General features: G+C 38.2%; 1 protein-coding gene across 3 annotated transcripts in view; it reads left to right on the top strand.

Moving 5' to 3' along the window:
* Zyg11b (zyg-11 family member B, cell cycle regulator) overlaps positions 1-17,174 on the top strand; it is an 84,068-nt gene extending 66,894 nt beyond the window's left edge. For all 3 annotated transcript variants that reach the window (XM_087214837.1, XM_004869236.4, XM_021247914.2), the window contains exons 11-14: positions 7,016-7,213; positions 7,350-7,402; positions 9,683-9,780; positions 15,847-17,174. In XM_087214837.1, coding sequence (XP_087070963.1) covers positions 7,016-7,213; positions 7,350-7,402; positions 9,683-9,780; positions 15,847-16,037 — 540 coding nt within the window. In that variant the 3' untranslated portion in view covers positions 16,038-17,174. The remainder of the gene's footprint in view (positions 1-7,015; positions 7,214-7,349; positions 7,403-9,682; positions 9,781-15,846) is intronic.
* Positions 17,175-17,513: the final 339 nt, after the last annotated feature.

Genomic DNA, 17,513 nt, shown 5'->3' with positions numbered 1-17,513 from the left:
GCTACTGGGAAGTCCACACAGGAGGATTGCAAGTTCAAGGCCAGCCTGAGCAACTTAGCAAGATACTGTCAAATAAAACAAAACAAAACACCAAACAGCAATAAAGGCTTGGCTTGGTGGCAGATACCTAAAGTCCCACCTGCTCGGGAGTCTGAGGTTGGAGGATAACTTCAGCCTGGGAGATCAAGATCAGCCTGGGCAGTAGAATGAGACCCTGTCTATTTAGAACACACACACATATACACTAAAACTATATATCAAGATTTTTGACGCTTTAAAAGGAAAAATACAAATATACATTGTATTTCACACTGAGCATATTTTTAAAAACATTTTCATCAGAAATGTCGTTAACCTACAAGTATTCTTGGATGCTGTGTTTGGTAGGTAATAATTACTACTTAAAGGAATGTTTAACAAAAATAGGTTAAGCTGAGCTCTGTAGGATTTGGGGGCAAAGACAAAGGATCGAATAGTTTATCAGCTTAAATCATTGCCACAGGCAAAGTGCCTATGTAGTAAAAGTGTTTTACACCAGGCCTGGGCTTTCAAGGAATTAGATCATAGGAGGCATAGATTAGTGAGTAAAAATATAAATTAGTGTTTATTTCCACCTGTGAGAGTATGAGCTATATTGAGTAGTGAGGAAATGAATTTTGGGGAAAGCTGAGGGCTGGAATTTAAGGAGATTCTATTTATAGTTGCTTTAGTAATATAAAATAGGAAGAGGAAAATATAAATGTCTGGTAATAGAGGAATTATTAAATAAATGACAGGATTTGATCTAATAAATTGTTTAGGACTACTGGGAATCAAACCTGGAAACTTTATGCATACTGGGTAAGCACTCTACCACTAAGCTACATCCCTAACCTTTTTATTTATTTATTTTTTGACACAAGGCCTTACTGAATTGCCCAGGCTACTTGTGACCCTCCTGCCTCAGACTCCCAAGTACCTGAGATTGCAGGTGTGTGCTGCAGTATTTGTGCTGGCCAGTATTTGATTGTTCTATTCAGGGTTCATAAGATTATTATATACAGGGCCAGAGATTTAGCTCAGTGCATCGCTCCTGCCTCAAGCGCAAGGTCCTAAGTTCAATCCCCAGTACCCCCCCAAAAAGATTATTGTATACAGAAGGTGGCTTAAGTCATATCAAGAAGAAGGGGAGGGGGGGTACAGTGCTGCATGCCTGTAATTTCTACTCTTTAGGAGGCTGAGGCAAGAGATTTGTGAGTTTAAGTCCAGCCTGGGCTATGTGGTAAGTTCAAGGCTGGCCTAGACTACACAGTGAGACCCTGTCTCAAAAAACATAAATAAAAAGGGGGAGGTAGAGCAGGAGGGGGAGGAAATTTATTTGAAGAACGGAGCTTTGAAAATGCTTTTTTGGGGTTGGAAGCATAGCTAAGCAGTAGAGCATGTGCTTAGCATGTGCACAAATCCTGGGTTCAATCCTCAGCACCTCCCAAAAAAGTGTTTTTTAAAAAATTTCAAAAAGAATGCATGTTTATTATAATTAATGAAACAGTGCAGAATGTATTTTAGAAGTTTAAGATTATGGAGAACATTTGGAAACATTTTGGGTCCAGATTACTATTTGATTCTAGAATCACAAATAAAGCCAATTAAGATCTAGAAAAAAAAGTTTATGACTGTATCCAACTTTGCATCATTTTCATCTTATGGGGTAATTAATATTACTATAACCTGGGCTAAGGGTTTAGTACTTGCTTAGCATACATGATGCCTTGAGTTTGATCCCCTACACCTCAAAAAAAGTGTATTTCTTATAGACAAAGTATACTTTGCATCTTACTTCTCTATCCAGCTTAATAACCTCCGCTTTTTAGTAGCGAGTTCTGGATTCTTTGTTTTAGTGATATTAAATACATTCATGTTTTCCACCGTTCACCACTATTTATCTCCATTATTCTTCCTCCTGTAAAACTGAAACTCTGTCCATGAAACAACAGTACCACCCACTTCACACTCTCTCAGGCTCTGGCAGCCACAGTTCTATTTTCTATCTTTGTGATTTTTTTTTTTCTATCTCTGTGATTTTTGACAACTCTAACTACCTTGTTAGCAGAATCGTACAGTATTTGTCTTTTTTGTGACAAAGAATTAATGAGGTTGAGGATCTTCTTATGTGTTTATTGGCCATTCATTGATCTTCTCTGGAGAAATATCTGTTCAACTCCTTTATCTTTTTTTTTTTTTTTTACTTTTTGTTCCTTGTTTTTTGGTTTTTTTGGTACCGGGATCAAACTCATGACCTCGTGCTTAAGAGGCAGGTGCTGTGCCACTGAGCTAAATCCCTGGCTATCTTTCTCTTTTCTTGTTTTTAAGTTTTAAGAGTTCTCTGTGTATTCTGAAAATCATTCCTTTATCAGATATATGATTTACAAATATTTTCCCTCATTCTGAATGAACGTTGTTTTGTTTTTAAGACACACCCTTGCTGTGTTGCCCAGGCTGACGTCAAATTCCTGTGCTAACCCTAGTAGCTGGGACTATAGGCGTGCACTATGCCCAGTTTACTTGTTAGGGTTTTTTTTGGGTTTTTTTGGTACTGGGGATCGAACTTGGATCCTTGCACTTGTGCAGCAGGAGGCAAAACCACTGAGCTAAATCCCCGGCTTACTTGTTAGTTTTTGATTGGGTGCTAGTCATTGTGAATTTTACCTTCTTACTTGCTACATATTTTTACTTTCCTATAAATATTATTAAACTTTGTCCTGGGGTACAGTTAATTTACTTTTTGAAAGTTGGACTATTTTGGGTTATTTCTTTTTATTTTTTTAAATTTTTAAATTTATTTTTGGTTTGTTGAGACCAGGGTCTCTCTATGCAATTCAGGCTGGCCTTGAACTCATTGTGTACCCCAGGCTGACCTCCAACTTGCTGCAATCCTCCTGGCTCAGCCTCCCGAGTGCTGGGATTACAGGCATGTACTACCATGGCTGGCTTATTTTTGGGTTTTGCTGTTATGGTTTACTAGGTTCCAAGATAATGATTAAGCTAGGGCTAATTACTTTCTCTATTGAAACTATTAAAACATGACCTTTTTTTTTTCTTTTTTGAGACAGGCTCTATGTTGCCCAATGTGTCTTACTACACTCCTGGCCTCAAATGATCCTCTTATCTCAGCTGAGACTAAGGTGTGACACACCAGGCCCAGCTCCCTAATCCTTTTTTTTTCTTTTTTTAAAATAAATTTTATTTTATTTTTCCTATCCCCCCCTATATACAAAAGCTTTGTTTCCATTTTTTTTCTTGTCCCTTCCTTGTCCATAATTCTTTTTTTTTTGGTACCGGGGATCGAACTCGGGTCCTTGCACTTGCAAGGCAGGTGGCAGAACCACCGAGCTAAATCCCCGGGCCCCAGAATCCTTTTCTGATATTTCTTTTCCTGCCCTCTAGTTTTTTCAAGCTCATAGATTGCTCAGTACTCTTCGTTTACCTGGGTCCTGGGTTGCCATAGGCTCCTAGAGAGTCTTTTGAGGTTCTTGTTGTTCTGAACAAAGAATTGGACAAGATATGTGCAAGAATTAGAGGTTTTACATTTATTAAAGTTAGGAAAAGAAGTATACTCTGCAGAATGGGTCTTGGCCAGTTAAAGTGGGTAAAGAAGTATGCTTTTCAGGGTGAGAGCAGACCACTGAAGAGTTTACCGGGCAGTGAGGTTAATGGCAGCCGGTTAATGGCAGCCATCTTTTGTATCCTCAGGCTGATGTTTGATCTAGGCCGACCTATCAAAAATCTGCTTGATATTTCACCAGAATAACTGAAGATAGTATTTTCTGGTTTGTCCCAGGTACAAAACTTGGGAGCTGTTTTTCTGCAAACGTGTTCTGGATTTCTGTGCTTGACAGGTCATGCCCATTTGCCCAGCAGGCTGGCCATGCCCTAATCTTCCCCCTCACTTTTGAATAGAGAGAGGGTCCCTCTGTAGACTTCTGCACTCTCTCTTGGTGCATCTCTCTTCTTCCTGGTATTCATCCTGTAAATTGCCTTAGTATCAGTGAACTCTCAGCTCCATTTCCTCTATTCCACAAGTCCACAGAGCGCTGCTTCAGGGCTTTATCCCTCATCCACAGCCTAGCAAGTCTCAATCCTTTACTGCATAGTGTCTACTGTTTTGAAAACTGTTGTTTCATGTTTGTTTTGTTTTTAGTAGTTTGGGAACAAGTGTGATTCTGGTTGCTTTTATTTCAGCTGGGGCAGAAGCAAGAGTCCTCATCAGTCTTCCATTAACCACTGAAGAGACATAAAAATGAGAGATTCATCTTTCAATTCATATATATATATTTTGTTTTGTTATTTTAGTTTTTGGTTTTTGAGATAAAGTCCCACTATGTAGGACAGGCTGGCCTTGAACTCATGGTAATCCTCCTGCCTCAGCCTCCCAAGTGCTGGGATTACAGGTGTGTCCCACCACACCCAGTTGTATCTTTTATATTTCTCTCTTTCTCTCTATCTCTTTCTCTATCTTTATCTTTATCTCTATCTCTATCTGTATGGGGGGATTCAACGGGTGGAGCTTTGTGCATGCCAGGCAACCACTGTATCCCTGAGGTATATCCCCAGCCTCTTTTTACATTTCTTATTCTGAAGGTATGCTGGCCATGAATTTCCTCAGATTTTGTTTGTATGGAAAAGCCTTTTCTTTTCTTTTCTTTTCTTTTCTTTTCTTTTGAGACAGGGTCTCATTATACAGTTCAGGCTGGCCTTGAACTCACTGTTTAGCCCAAGCTGGTCTCAAATTTGAGGCAATCCTCCTGCCTCAGCCTCCCAAGTGCTGAGATTGCAAGCCTGTGCCACCATGCCTGTCTTTTTTCTTTCATTTTTAAATAGATTTTTGAGTGTCTATTGAAGTCTTAAGTGAATATTTTTTTCTTTTGAATCTTTGGGTTTGTAATTTTCATCAAATTGGAAAATTTTTTTACATTATTTCTTCAGGTATCTTTTCCCATACCCTTTCTTACTGCATTCTTTCTAGAACTCCAATTATATAAATATGTTAAACTGCTTGATAATGTACTTCACATCACAAAAGTCCTTTATTAACCTTTTTCCCAGTCTTTTTTTCTTTTGTAGTTTGGTTTGGCTGTTTTCCTTTTCTTTTTTTTTTTTAAAGGTACAATTTATTTATTTATTTTTATTTATTTTTTTTTTTGCTTAAATTCTTTTATTGGTACATTTTAGATATACAGTACATTTACATTTATCATTGGGGGCTTGTACCTATACATGATGCATCTTGGTTCTTATTTTTTCCCCATTACCTGTGCACCCTTCACCCCTCCACCCTTCCCTATTTATGTAGACTTCGTTTCCATTTTTTTTTTCTTTTCTCATAATTTTTCCTTTCCATTTTTTCCTTTCCCCATCTCCTCTCACCACCCCTACCCCTTTGGACCTTTTCCTATTTCAAAGTATCAATTATTAGTTATTAATCCTTTTAATCCTTATTTACACTTTGTTTCTCACAATAAAGAAATAATTCGGTACTTACACATGTGTATCCTGTTTATTTCACTTAAGAGTATGGCCTCTATACATCCATTTAGCTATAAGTGACTCTAGTTGCTTATTCTTTATGGCTGAGTAGTACTCCATTTTATTAAAAAAACCACATCTTCTTTATCCATTTTCCAGTTGATGGGCCCTTGGGCTGTTTCCAAGCTTTAGCTATTACAAACTGTTTGGCTGTTTTCTTTTTAGTTCACTGATGATTTTTTTTTCTGCATCATCTCATCTATTTTTTTTTTTTTTTTGGTATTGGGAATCGAACTCACGTCCTTGCGCTTACAAGGCAGGCAGCAGAACCACTGAGCTAAATCCCCTGGCCCTTATCTCATCTATTAACACCATCCTATATATTCTGCAATTCAAGTAATGGATTTTTTTTCCCTCTCTAGAAATTACATTTCAGGATTTTATTTTTTTGTTTGTTTTTAGATAAGGTCTATGTAGTGCAGACTGGCCTCAAACTTGAGCTCCTCCTGTTTCAGCCCCTCAAGTGCTGGTATTGTAGGTGTGCGCCATCATACTTGGCTTAGGTCTTTTTTATATCCTTACTTTTTCTCCTCATGTTTATGTTTTGTTTCATCTTGAGTCATATTTAAAATATCTGTTTTAAATATTTGCTAATTTCATTATTTCTGTAATTTCTACATCTGTTTCTATAAATTGATTTTTCTCCTGGTTATGAATCATATTTTCCTACTCCTTTGTATGCCTGATAATTTTTGATTGGATGTTAGTCATTATGAAATTTACATTGGGGATTGCTCGATTTTATTGTTTTTCTCTAAAGAGTCTTATGCTTTATTCTGGCATATAGTTAAATTATGTGGACATCAAGTTTCTTCTTTTTAAAGCTTGTTTAGTTGTTTTATTAAGTGGCTTCCGATTAGTTTCGGCCCTAGGGCTAATATAATTTAGCCCCACCTCTATTAAATACCTTATTATTTGTTCTTTTCACTCTTGCTGGTGGGAATGTGAACTGTTCCTAGGTCTTTGTGACTTTCAGATTCCTTTGTGTGCTTTCTGGTGGCTCTTTTCCTAACCTCAAAGAGTTTCACCCCCTTTCATTACTCAACCAAATATTTAAGGGGACCTCTTTTTTTTTTGGTGCCGGGGATCGAACTCAGGACCTTATACCTTCAAGGCAGGCGTGATGCTACTGAGCTAAATCCCCGGCTAGGGTGCCCTCTTATACAGTAATATTGGTGTGTGTATCTGTCTCTGTCCATCTGTCTGTGTATCTCTCCCTTCTTTTTCCAGTACTATGATCTCTACCTTCTCAACCAAACTACTAGATTCTCATTGGTTTTCATTGCAATCTGAAAACTGCCCTCATTTGAATACTTTCAATGATCCCCTTCTGGCATTGCTAGTTGATTGCTCAGTATCTGTAAACAGTTCCTTTAGTCATTTACTATACATATTACTTTAACTTTTTGATTTATTTTTATATTACTTGAATTTTTATGTTTTTTTCCCCCAGAACAATATAGCTGAAGTACAAGAATTGCATTCTGAATTAATGTGGAAGGATTTTATAGACCACATCAGTAGTCTCCTACACAGTGTTGAAGTGGAAGTGAGTTACTTTGCAGCTGGCATTATTGCCCATTTAATATCCAGAGGTGAACAAGCTTGGACATTGAGCCGTAGCCAGAGGAATTCTCTTCTCGATGATTTGGTAGGATCATTTGGTGTTTTCTGGAAGAATAAAAACCACATTCATAATGGTTAAACTATCAGAGCCTTAAGATGTAATACTGTAATGCTTAGTAAGTCTTGTAATCCTTTCTTTGTATCTTTCTTATGTCTTCTAGCATTCAGCTATTTTGAAATGGCCAACTCCGGAGTGTGAGATGGTAGCATACAGGTAATTGTTACAATAATTAATAATAACCAGTAACCTAGTCTTTTTCTTATCTCAGGCTCATTCTCATTAGATGTTACTCATCTCCCTCAATACTAACTTTAAAAGAAGCAGTGTAGGGCTGGGGATTTAGCTCAGTGGCACTGCAGCTGCCTCACAAGCACATGGTCCTAAGTTCGATCCCTGGTACCAAAAAAAAGAAGCAATGTAGCTGGGTGTGATAGTACAGGCCTGTAATCCTAGCTACTTGGCAGGCTGAGGCAGGAAGATCTCAGCCTGGGTAACTCAGTGAGACCCTATCTCAAAGTGAAAAATAAAAAGGGCTGCCAAGTAGCCCAGTGGTAGAGGGCTTGCCCCAGGCATGAGAGTCTAGGGTCAATCCTGCGTATCTTAAAATAAAATAAAAGAAGCAAAGTATTTTGATTTTTTCTGACACCTATAATTCATACCATTCCTTCCTTTATTGAATACTTACTGAATATTGCTCCCAAAGATTTGTTCTGTGCTCTTGAAATTCAAACATGAAAAAATAAAAAGAAATTCAAAGATGTCCAAGACAATTAAGGTGCACACAAGAATCTTATAGTCTAAGGGCAGGTGTGGTGACACACACCTGTGGTCCCAGGCATTTAAGAGGCTGAGGCAGGAGGATCACTGCGGCTACATAATGAGACCCTGTCTGAAAAAATAAAAATAGAGTCCAGGGATTTAGCTCAGTGGTTCTGCTTCCTGCCTCACAAGTGATCTCTGGTACCAAAAAGACAAAAGAAAGAATCTTTTTTTTTTTTGGTGCCTGGATTGAACTTGTGACCTTGCACTTGCGAGGCAGGCACCGGAACCACTGAGCTAAATCCCTGGCCCCTCAAAAAAGAATCTTATAGTCTGGTAAGAGAGACCACTACACTAGATGTATGTAAAATTAAACATGAAAGCCCTTATATGTACACTGAAAAATATTAAGTTAAAAAGCTTTCAAAGAGGGCCGGGGGTTTAGCTCAGTGGTTCTGCCACCTGCCTCGAAAGCACAAGGATCTGAGTTCGATCCCTGGTACCAAAAAAAAAAAAAAAAAAAAGCTTTCAAAGAACTCATTTGTGAACTGAGTTTTTGTTTTGTTTTGTGTTTTGAGACAGGGTCTCACTATGTAGTCCAAGCTGGCCTTGAACACACAGTGATCCTCCTGCCTCAGCCCCCCAAGTTCTGGGATTACAGCCATGTGCTACCACCCCTGGCTAGTTTTTGAAAAATTAAGGTCAAGAGATTTTAGGAAGAGAAAGCAATGTATGAATACATGGAAATCTAAAAGAACATGCAGTATTGCAAGAACTAGAAGTAACACCACATCCATAAGGGAAAAAGTTTGCAGAATAATTTATCAAAGTGCATACTGGCTGCCCAACCCTCTTTATGACAATTGGGTAATTTCATAGCAAAGTTACTAATTACCCAAAGTATTCCAGGTTGCTGCTTAATTAATTTTATTCCAACTTATTTTTATTGTCTGCTTTATAAATGCTGGTTCTGCCAACATTTTTTATTTGTCCAATTTATGTGGTACCCCTTTTTGTTCAGACCAGTAGATGCAGAAAAGCTAGTTCTAGACCTTCATGTTGTTCTACTTCTTAACGGTATCACCTAACTTCTCTGTGTCTTAGTTTCTAAATCAAGGTTTGTTAGTCTGCAAAATGTGTATCTTTAAGACCAAAAAAGTGCTTTTGAAAGATGCTTTGTTTCTCTTTTAGTACTGAGTTCTAATCCCTTTTACTTTCTTTTTTGGTACCAGGGATCGAACTTGGGTCCTTGCGCTTGCAAGGCAGGCAGTCAAACCACTGAGCTAAATCCCCAGCCCCCCTTTTACTTTCTATATACCAAAACATGTTGGAATTCAGTCTTTTCAGAAATGTCTAAGACAAGATGTTCTGTAGTTCATTTATATGATGACATTTCTAAAATGAAATGTTTAGTAATTGCTGCTTTAAAAATAATGCTACAAGGGCCAGGGATTTAGCTCAGTGGTTTCACCGCCTGCTGCGCAAGCGCAAGGACCAGAGTTTGATCCCCGGTACCAAAAAAAATGCTACAAGCCAGGCGTGATGCCATATACCTCTAATTCCAGCACTAGAGAGGCTGAGGCAGGAGGATTGCTGTGGGTGGAAGGCCAGCCTGAGCTACACAGTGAGTTCAAGGCCAGCCTAAACTAGTAGCCAAGACCCTACCTCAAACAAACAACAAAAAAAGATGCTACATATCGAATGTAACTTTGACTGTTTTATTTTGTACCTTAGGTCCTTTAATCCATTTTTCCCATTACTTGGCTGTTTCACAACACCGGGAGTCCAGCTGTGGGCAGTTTGGGCGATGCAACATGTCTGCAGCAAGAATCGTATGTAGCAAAAAAAGAATTATGGTTTTTCTTTTTCAAAGGAAATTCTCTTTTCACAGGAAAGCCATTTCTTATTTGTGCTTTGGAATAATTTTTAGATACTGACTTCTAAAGATATAAGAGAATTATAGGTTATAAACTAAGTATTCTTTTAGAATAAGTTTGGCAATGTGGAATGACAGTAGTGAGATAACGGTTCTAACATGGAATTTTAAAAATTTATTTAATTATTTAGTTGGCTTATTTGTGAGACAAGGACTGCTACATAATACAGTCTTGCCTTGAACTTGTTATGTAGGTCACCATCTTGCCTCAGCCTTCTATTTTTTTGTGTTTTTGGTACTGGGGATCAAACTTGGGACCTTGTGCTTATGAGGCAGGTGGCGAAACCACTGAGCTAAATCCCCAGCCCAACCTCAGCCTTCTAAATACTGGGATTATAGATATGTGCCACCACATCTGGTTTAAACTCATAGAATTTAGTTAGTTAGTTTTATTTATTTATTTATTTGAGACAGAGTCTCACAAGGCAGTTTAGGCTGTCCTTACGACTCACTATATAGCCTAGGCTGGCTTCAAACTCACAGTGATCCTCCTGTCTCAGCTTCCTGAGTGCTGGAATTACAAGTGTGTGCCACCGTGCCTGACCTAAACTCATAAAATTTAAAGATTCAGAGCCAATAGTGATGGGCTAGGGGTGTAGCTCAGTGGTAGAGTGCTTGCCTAGCATGCCCAAAACCCTGTGTTCAATCCCCAGTCCTGGGGGAACAAAACAAAACAAAATAGTGAGGGCCAGGGATATAGCTTAGTGGTACTGGACTTGCCTAGCAAGCATGCCTGAGATTCTGGGTTTGATTCCCAGCACTGCAAAAAAATTGTTTTTTAATTATATGCAAAAGCTTGTTTTTACATGAATATTCCATTCAAACATTATTTATAATAGCTGATAACACTAAATAGAGGTCCAGCAATAGGGAAATGTAAAATAACATTGAACAATCTGTACAGTGGAATATTTGCATGTCATTTTAAGTGAAGAACATACAGTAGAGTAGGGTGTGGTGGCATACACCTGTAATTCTAGCTACTCAGGAGTGTGAGCACCCTATCTCAAAAAACAAAACAATACAAAAAATGGGCTGGGAGCTGGGTTTGGTCACCTCTAATTCCAGCACTTTGGGAGGCTGAGGCAGGAGTGTTTAAAGTTCATATTAAGAAATAAAAAAAAAGAGCTGGGGCTATAGCTCAGTGTCAAGGCCCTGGGTTCAATCCCCAGTACCAAACAAACAGTCATCTCCCCCCTCTCAGTGCAGAAAAAAGGGTACTGGGGATGTAGCTCAGTGGTTGAAGGCTTGCCTAGCATGCATTAGGCCCTGGGTGCAATACCAAGCACCACAAAGAAAAAAAAAACAAGACTAGGAAATATGCAGGAATTTGTATTTTGGTACATGATGGAAATAACAGGTATCTGACTAGCCTGCCAGCTAAATGAAAACTGGGGAGGAAATTTGAAAAAACTCTCTCTAGACCTTAGGCCAAGGCAACAAGGGGTCTGATACGTAAAGAATGGCAAGGAATGATCAGTACAGCTTACCTGGTTTTCTTCCTGAAGATACAGCTATTACTAGACCCTGATTGTCATAGTCCATTTTGTGCTGCTGTAACAGAATACTTAAGTCTAGGTAAGGTATAAAGGACAGAAACTTATTTCTCACAGTTCTGGAGGCCAGAGGTCCAAGATGAAGGAACCTTAGCATGAGGCAGAATAGCAGGCCAGCATGCCATCCAGCTGCTGTGTGAAGCCTCTTTTATAAGGATATCTGTCTTAGTAATGAGAACAAAGCCCTTGTGACCTAATCACAAATTATTGGCCTTGCTTCGTAATATTGACATATTGGCAACACCTGAGTTTGGAAAGGAACTATTCAAACCATAGTCCTGGCCTAGGGTGGAAGAATCAAGCACAATAAAACAATTTCATTGAGCTGAGGGGAAAGAGCAGAGACTGTGGTGCCTGAGATTATGGTGCAGTGTAAGGCAGAGGCAGCAGCTACAGTTACCAGGAACTCCTGGCTGGGAGTGTAACTCTGGTACAGCATGTGCTTAGTACTTAGTACATGCAAGGCTCAGGGTCTGATCCTCAGCACTACACACATAAAACTACAGAAATCTTTATGAGGATTGCTTGAGTCTTTGAATATCACTCCTGTTGCATGCTTATGGTAAGACTTCTAGCCTGAGAAAGAACAAATACCAAATTACTGATAATTGAACAATATTTGGAGCTCATGTATCACTGGAAAATATTTGAGTTCCAAACAGAGTAGCAAGAATTTGCCAGGTGTGGGTTCAGGCCAGCCTGACCTACATAGTGAGTTCAAGGCCAGCCTGAATTACATAGTGAGACACTGTCTCAAAAAAACAAAAACAAAACAATTTTTTTTTTAAAAAGGCTGGGAATGTAGCTCAGGACAAAGGCCCTGGATTCAGTTTCCAGTATTGGATAAAAAGAGCTTAATGCCTGAGGCAGTAGAAACACCAGAAAAAATTAAGCTAGCCCTATAATATTAGCTACTTTAGAAAAATCCTAAAAAATTTGAACAAATCTTGAAATGATCAAAAATAAATATACTGCTAGTTAATAACTAAGAAATTTTTTAAAAAGACAACAGGTAGACCAGGCATGGTGGTACATGCCTATCATTACCAGTACTCTGGACGGCTGAGGCAGGAGGATTATAAATATGAGCCCAAATTGGGCATTTTAGCAAGACCTTGTCTCAAAGTGGGAGGGGGGCTCATTGTGAAGGTCACACAAACACTTTCTTTTTGTTTTTTCTTTCACATCCAAACATTTATTTACTTGACAAAAGTACAAAGTGATATTATCATAAGCAGAGAAAGAACCCTGGTTAGTGAAATCTAAGGCATGTACACTTTTTTGTTTTGGTTTTTTCTTTTGTTTTTTGAGACAGGGTCTTGCTATTAGTTCAGGCTAGGCTTGAACTTACTATGTAGTGCAGGCTGGCCTTGAACTCACTATGTGACTCATGTTGGCCTCAAACTCACAGCGATCCTCCTGCCTCAGCCTCCTGAAGGCTAGAATTACAGGTCTATGCCACCATACCTGGCTTTAAAGCATGTACACTTTTAAAAGTTGTCAAATTGTGAAATACTTCAAATATCACCAAATGAAAAAATAAAATCACAGGGTTATGGTTAATAAACCAAGAATTCCTCTAGGGAACTTTTTTTTATTATCTGTCTTTTATTTTGCTCCTTGTTTATACATGCAAGCTGGGTGCAGTGGTATTGAAGACCCCTGCAGAGGATCCCAGTCTCCTGTTCAGTGCGCAATGCCTGGTGAGAAGAAGGACTCAGAGACAGAATTAAAGAGAGAGACAGGGAACTGGGATAGTCAAGGCTAAGCAAGCAGCAAAGACCCTGAATAGCCAGAACCGCTGATATTTATTGGTGACACAATTATTCGTTAAGTTGGAGTGAGGGGCTACATGTGATTGCTAGGGATACATTGCTGATCCAGGCAAGGCTTGTAAGAGAAGATACAAAAGCATTCATGTGTTAGGAACAGAACAGACCAGATATAGGTTGTGGTTAACAATTAACCTTGTCTTTTTAGTCAAGAAGATTTTAATTTTGGGAATGGATTTTGGGTGTGAGTCACCCTAACCTTGGCCATGTTATGTCATCTTAAGCTCCACAGCTTCATCTGCCGTTTCTCTGCTCTCTGCTGTGGCTATTGGCAGAGAAATTGTGCTAACCTGCATGGCATCTCCAGTGCTCTTATGAGTCATGTGGGCTTTGGTCAGACTCACTTCTTAAAGCAAGCCAATTGTGGGGTTAACTCTTTGTAGCCGGCACTACTTGGAGCCTGCTTTGGGCATAATCAACAGGGCAGTCTCCCATATGGTGACACGTGCTTGTAATCCCAGCACTAAGTAGGCTGAGCCAGGAGTATTGCTAAGAGTTCAAGACCAGCCTGAACTACATAGTGAGACGCTGTCTCAAAAAAAACCAAAAAAACCCCTGAAAAAACAGAGAGAGAGAGAGAGAGAGAGAGAGAGAGAGAGAGAGAGAGAAACCATACAATATTTAAACTTGTGTCTATTTCACTTAATATTATGGTCTCAAAGTACATCCATTTTCCTACAAAAGACTGAAGTTTATCCTCTTTTATACCGGAGTAGTACTCCATTGTGTATAAATACCATTTTTTTAGCCATCCATCTGTTCATGAGTGTACAGGTCACTTCTAAGATTTAGCTATTATAAATTATGCTGCTTTAAACATAGGTGTGCATGTATCACTGTGAGATGATGTCTTCAACTCTTTGGGGAAGATACGTATAAGGGGAACAGCTAGGTCAAATGGAATTTCTAGTTTTAGTTTTTTGAGGAATCTTCATACTGATCTCTATAGTGGTTGTATTAGTTTACATTCCTACCAACAATTTAGAAGGGTTCCTTTTTACCTGCAGCCTCATCAGCATTTGTTATTATTTGATTTCTTGATGTAGCCTTTCTTTCTAGAGTTAGATGGAATCTCACTGTTGTTTTAATTTATGTTTCTCTAATGGCCAGAAATGTTGAACATTTTTATATGTATTTATTGAGCATTACTTCTGAGAAATGTGTAGTCATTTCAGTTGCCTATTTTTTTGATTGGATCTTTTGCTTTGGGCAGGTCTAATATTTTTGAGTTGTTTATATATTCTACATTCTGTAGGTTGGCTCTTCACTCTGTCGTCCTTTGTTGCACAGAAGCTTTAAAATTTTTTTTCAGAAGCTTTTAAATTTGATGTGATCCATTTGTTGATTCTTGGTACTATTTCTTATGCAGTGGAGTTCTGTTAAAAAAAAAAAAGTGCTTGCCTGTGCCTCTGACTTCAATAGTTTTTCCTGTTTTATTTTCCAGCAGATAAAGGAAAATCTGTTTTCTGTTTTCACATTTAGATCTTTGATCCATTTGCATTTTAGTTTAGTACATGATGAGAGATACAGGTCCAGATTCAATCTTCTGCATGTAGATAGCTAGTTTTCCCAGAACCAGTTGTTAAAGAGGCTGTCTTTCTTCTTCCAGAAATGTTTGGGTCCCTTGTCAAAGACCATCTAGCTGAGTGTGCCTGGAGTTGTTCTGCATCCTCTATTCTGTTACATTGATCCACGTCTTTTTTCCCCCCAATACCATGTAGTCTTTATCACTGTAGCCTTGCAGTGTAGCTTAAAGTCCATGTTTATGATGCCTCTTGCCTTGCCTTTGTTACCCAGAATTGCTTTTGCTATAGTCTCTTCTGGTTCCATATGAATTTTAAGATTGCTTCCTCTAGTTCTTGTGAGGAGTGCTGTTGGTATTTTGATTGGGATTGCATTAAATTTGTGTATCAGTTTTGGAAGTATGACCATTTTGACTATATTGGTTCTGCCTATGCAGAAACGGGATATCTTTCCGTTTTCTAATGTCCTCTTTGATCTTCCTTTTCAGAGTGCTGTAGCTTTCACTGTAGAGGTCTTTCCTTTCTTGGTTAGGTTAATTCCTAAGTATTTAATTTTTCTTGAAGCTATTGGGAAAAGTATTATTTCCCTAATTTCTTTCTCAGTGAGTTTATTTTTGGTGTATAGGAATGCTATTAATTTTTATGTATTGATTATGTATCTTGATATGTTACTGAATTTGGTTATTAATTCTAGGAATCTTTTAATGGAATTTTTGAGTCATATATGTAGAGGATTATGTCATCTTTGAATAATGATGATTTGACTTATTTCTTTCATATATATCCATATATATATATGGATATATATATCCATATATATATATGGATATATATATCCATATATATATATATCCCTTTTTATTTCTTTTTGCTGGATTGTTCTGGCTGATGTTTCAAGAACTGTATTAAATAGGAGTGGTGATAGCAGATATTCCTGTCTCGTTCTTGACTTTAGAGAGAAAGCTTTCAGCTTCTCTCCATTTAATATGATGTTGGCCATTGTTTTGTAATAAATGGTTTTTATCAGATTGTTTCTCTTGTTTTCTTTCAGCTTCAAGGTATTGCAGCATGCTGATTGAAGAAGGAGGACTGCAACATTTATATAACATCAAAGAACATGAACAGACCGATCCCCATGTCCAACAGATTGCTGTGGCCATTCTGGACAGCTTAGAAAAACATATTGTGCGCCATGGGAGGCCACCTCCCTGTAAGAAGCAGGCCCAGGCTAGACTAAATTGATAGCTATAGGTAATTGGATAATTGAGTCACTAGGATCCTTTTTGTGATTGGTCCACTTGGAATATCTTACCCTCTGTGGTGTTTTGGATTCTATGACAAGAGTCATAAGATCAGTTTGGGATTAATAATGTACAGTACTGCCCATGTGAACAGTCTAATATGTCTTGTGATTTTTAACTTATGAGGCAAGAAAGGTCTCTTTATCATTCCCTTTCAGAAAATTTTCCACATCTTTCAGTGTTTGAATTTACCTGTGCTTGAGATTCTACAGTTTTCTGATAAAGTTTGCACGAACCCTTAGGCCAGACTTTTCTGATCTCAAAGTCCCTTCCAATCATTTTGTGGCCTCGGATTTCTGGCACTGCTTCAGTTGTAAAGTTTCTACTGCTTCTGTATAAAATGCCTTTATCCTCTGTGTATCTCTTAGAAGACACCCTTCTTAGTGTGAAAGAATGGAAACCTGCATTGTCTCCCCATGGAAGTTACACACTCTGTGGAACCCGGGTGGCTGGCAGAAAAATGTATTGGGAAGAAAAACAATGAGGAAGAATAGAGTTTAGGAAATGAGAATTGCTTTCATGGTGTAGTTTCTAAAATGGGACAGGATGCCCTTCTGGAGCCCACCTCTTTGGAGACAGTGAGCAGAACCTTGTTCCTGTATTTATGGCTGGAAACGTGGACTGGTACTTCCTATATAGACTGCGGGTTGCTCTCTAGAAATATTTCCCAGGCATCACACCATAAACTATTACAGCACTCTGGGTTAAAGCCTAATTGATTCTCTGTATGTCATATTGTTCTAAAAATGTAAATTTTTAAAAACTTGTCTCTGGTTAAAAGTAGCTGTTCTTTTCCTGCTATTTTAAAGCCATTTTTGTTCAGTGGGATAGAGACTACTCATGGTATTAACCTGCTCAGTTAAAACACAGTTGACAGCAGTAAACTTTGCCACAAAAAGTTAAATTTGGGTTGGGGTGTAGCTCAGAAGTTGAGTGCATGCTTAGCATGTACAGCCCTGAGTTCAATACTCAGCACCAAAAAAAAAAAAAGAAAGAAAAAGCTGAATTTTTTCCAAATACGTATATCTTCTTAATTTGTTCATGTTATAAAAAGATGCCCACATTTTACTGCCAAAAATGCAAGAGAAGAATAAGACCATTGTTGAATGACTAAATGTAATGATTTTAATTACAGTGGATAAGAGGAAATATTTTTGATGAATTATTTTTTGAACAATTGCCTTTCCTTTAAGATACTTGATAAAGTATATTAAACAATAAAATATCATTATATCAATAATTGCACTTGAGAGGCAACAAATCTCCAAGAAACTTAATTTTCATTTAAAATTTATTTTATTAATAAGGTTAATCTGCAATCTCAGATGATTGCATTTTTCATAGCCAAATTATTTTCATTAGAGTTTTTTCGGGGGGGAGTACTGGAGATCAAACTCGGGTCCTTGCACTTGCAAGG

This window comes from Heterocephalus glaber, unplaced genomic scaffold, assembly GCF_053883595.1.
Source record: "Heterocephalus glaber isolate CG9 unplaced genomic scaffold, H.glaber_assembly_v1.0 deba00001451, whole genome shotgun sequence".
Taxonomy (NCBI): domain Eukaryota; kingdom Metazoa; phylum Chordata; class Mammalia; order Rodentia; family Bathyergidae; genus Heterocephalus; species Heterocephalus glaber.
This window is presented reverse-complemented; position numbering and strand designations above follow the sequence as displayed.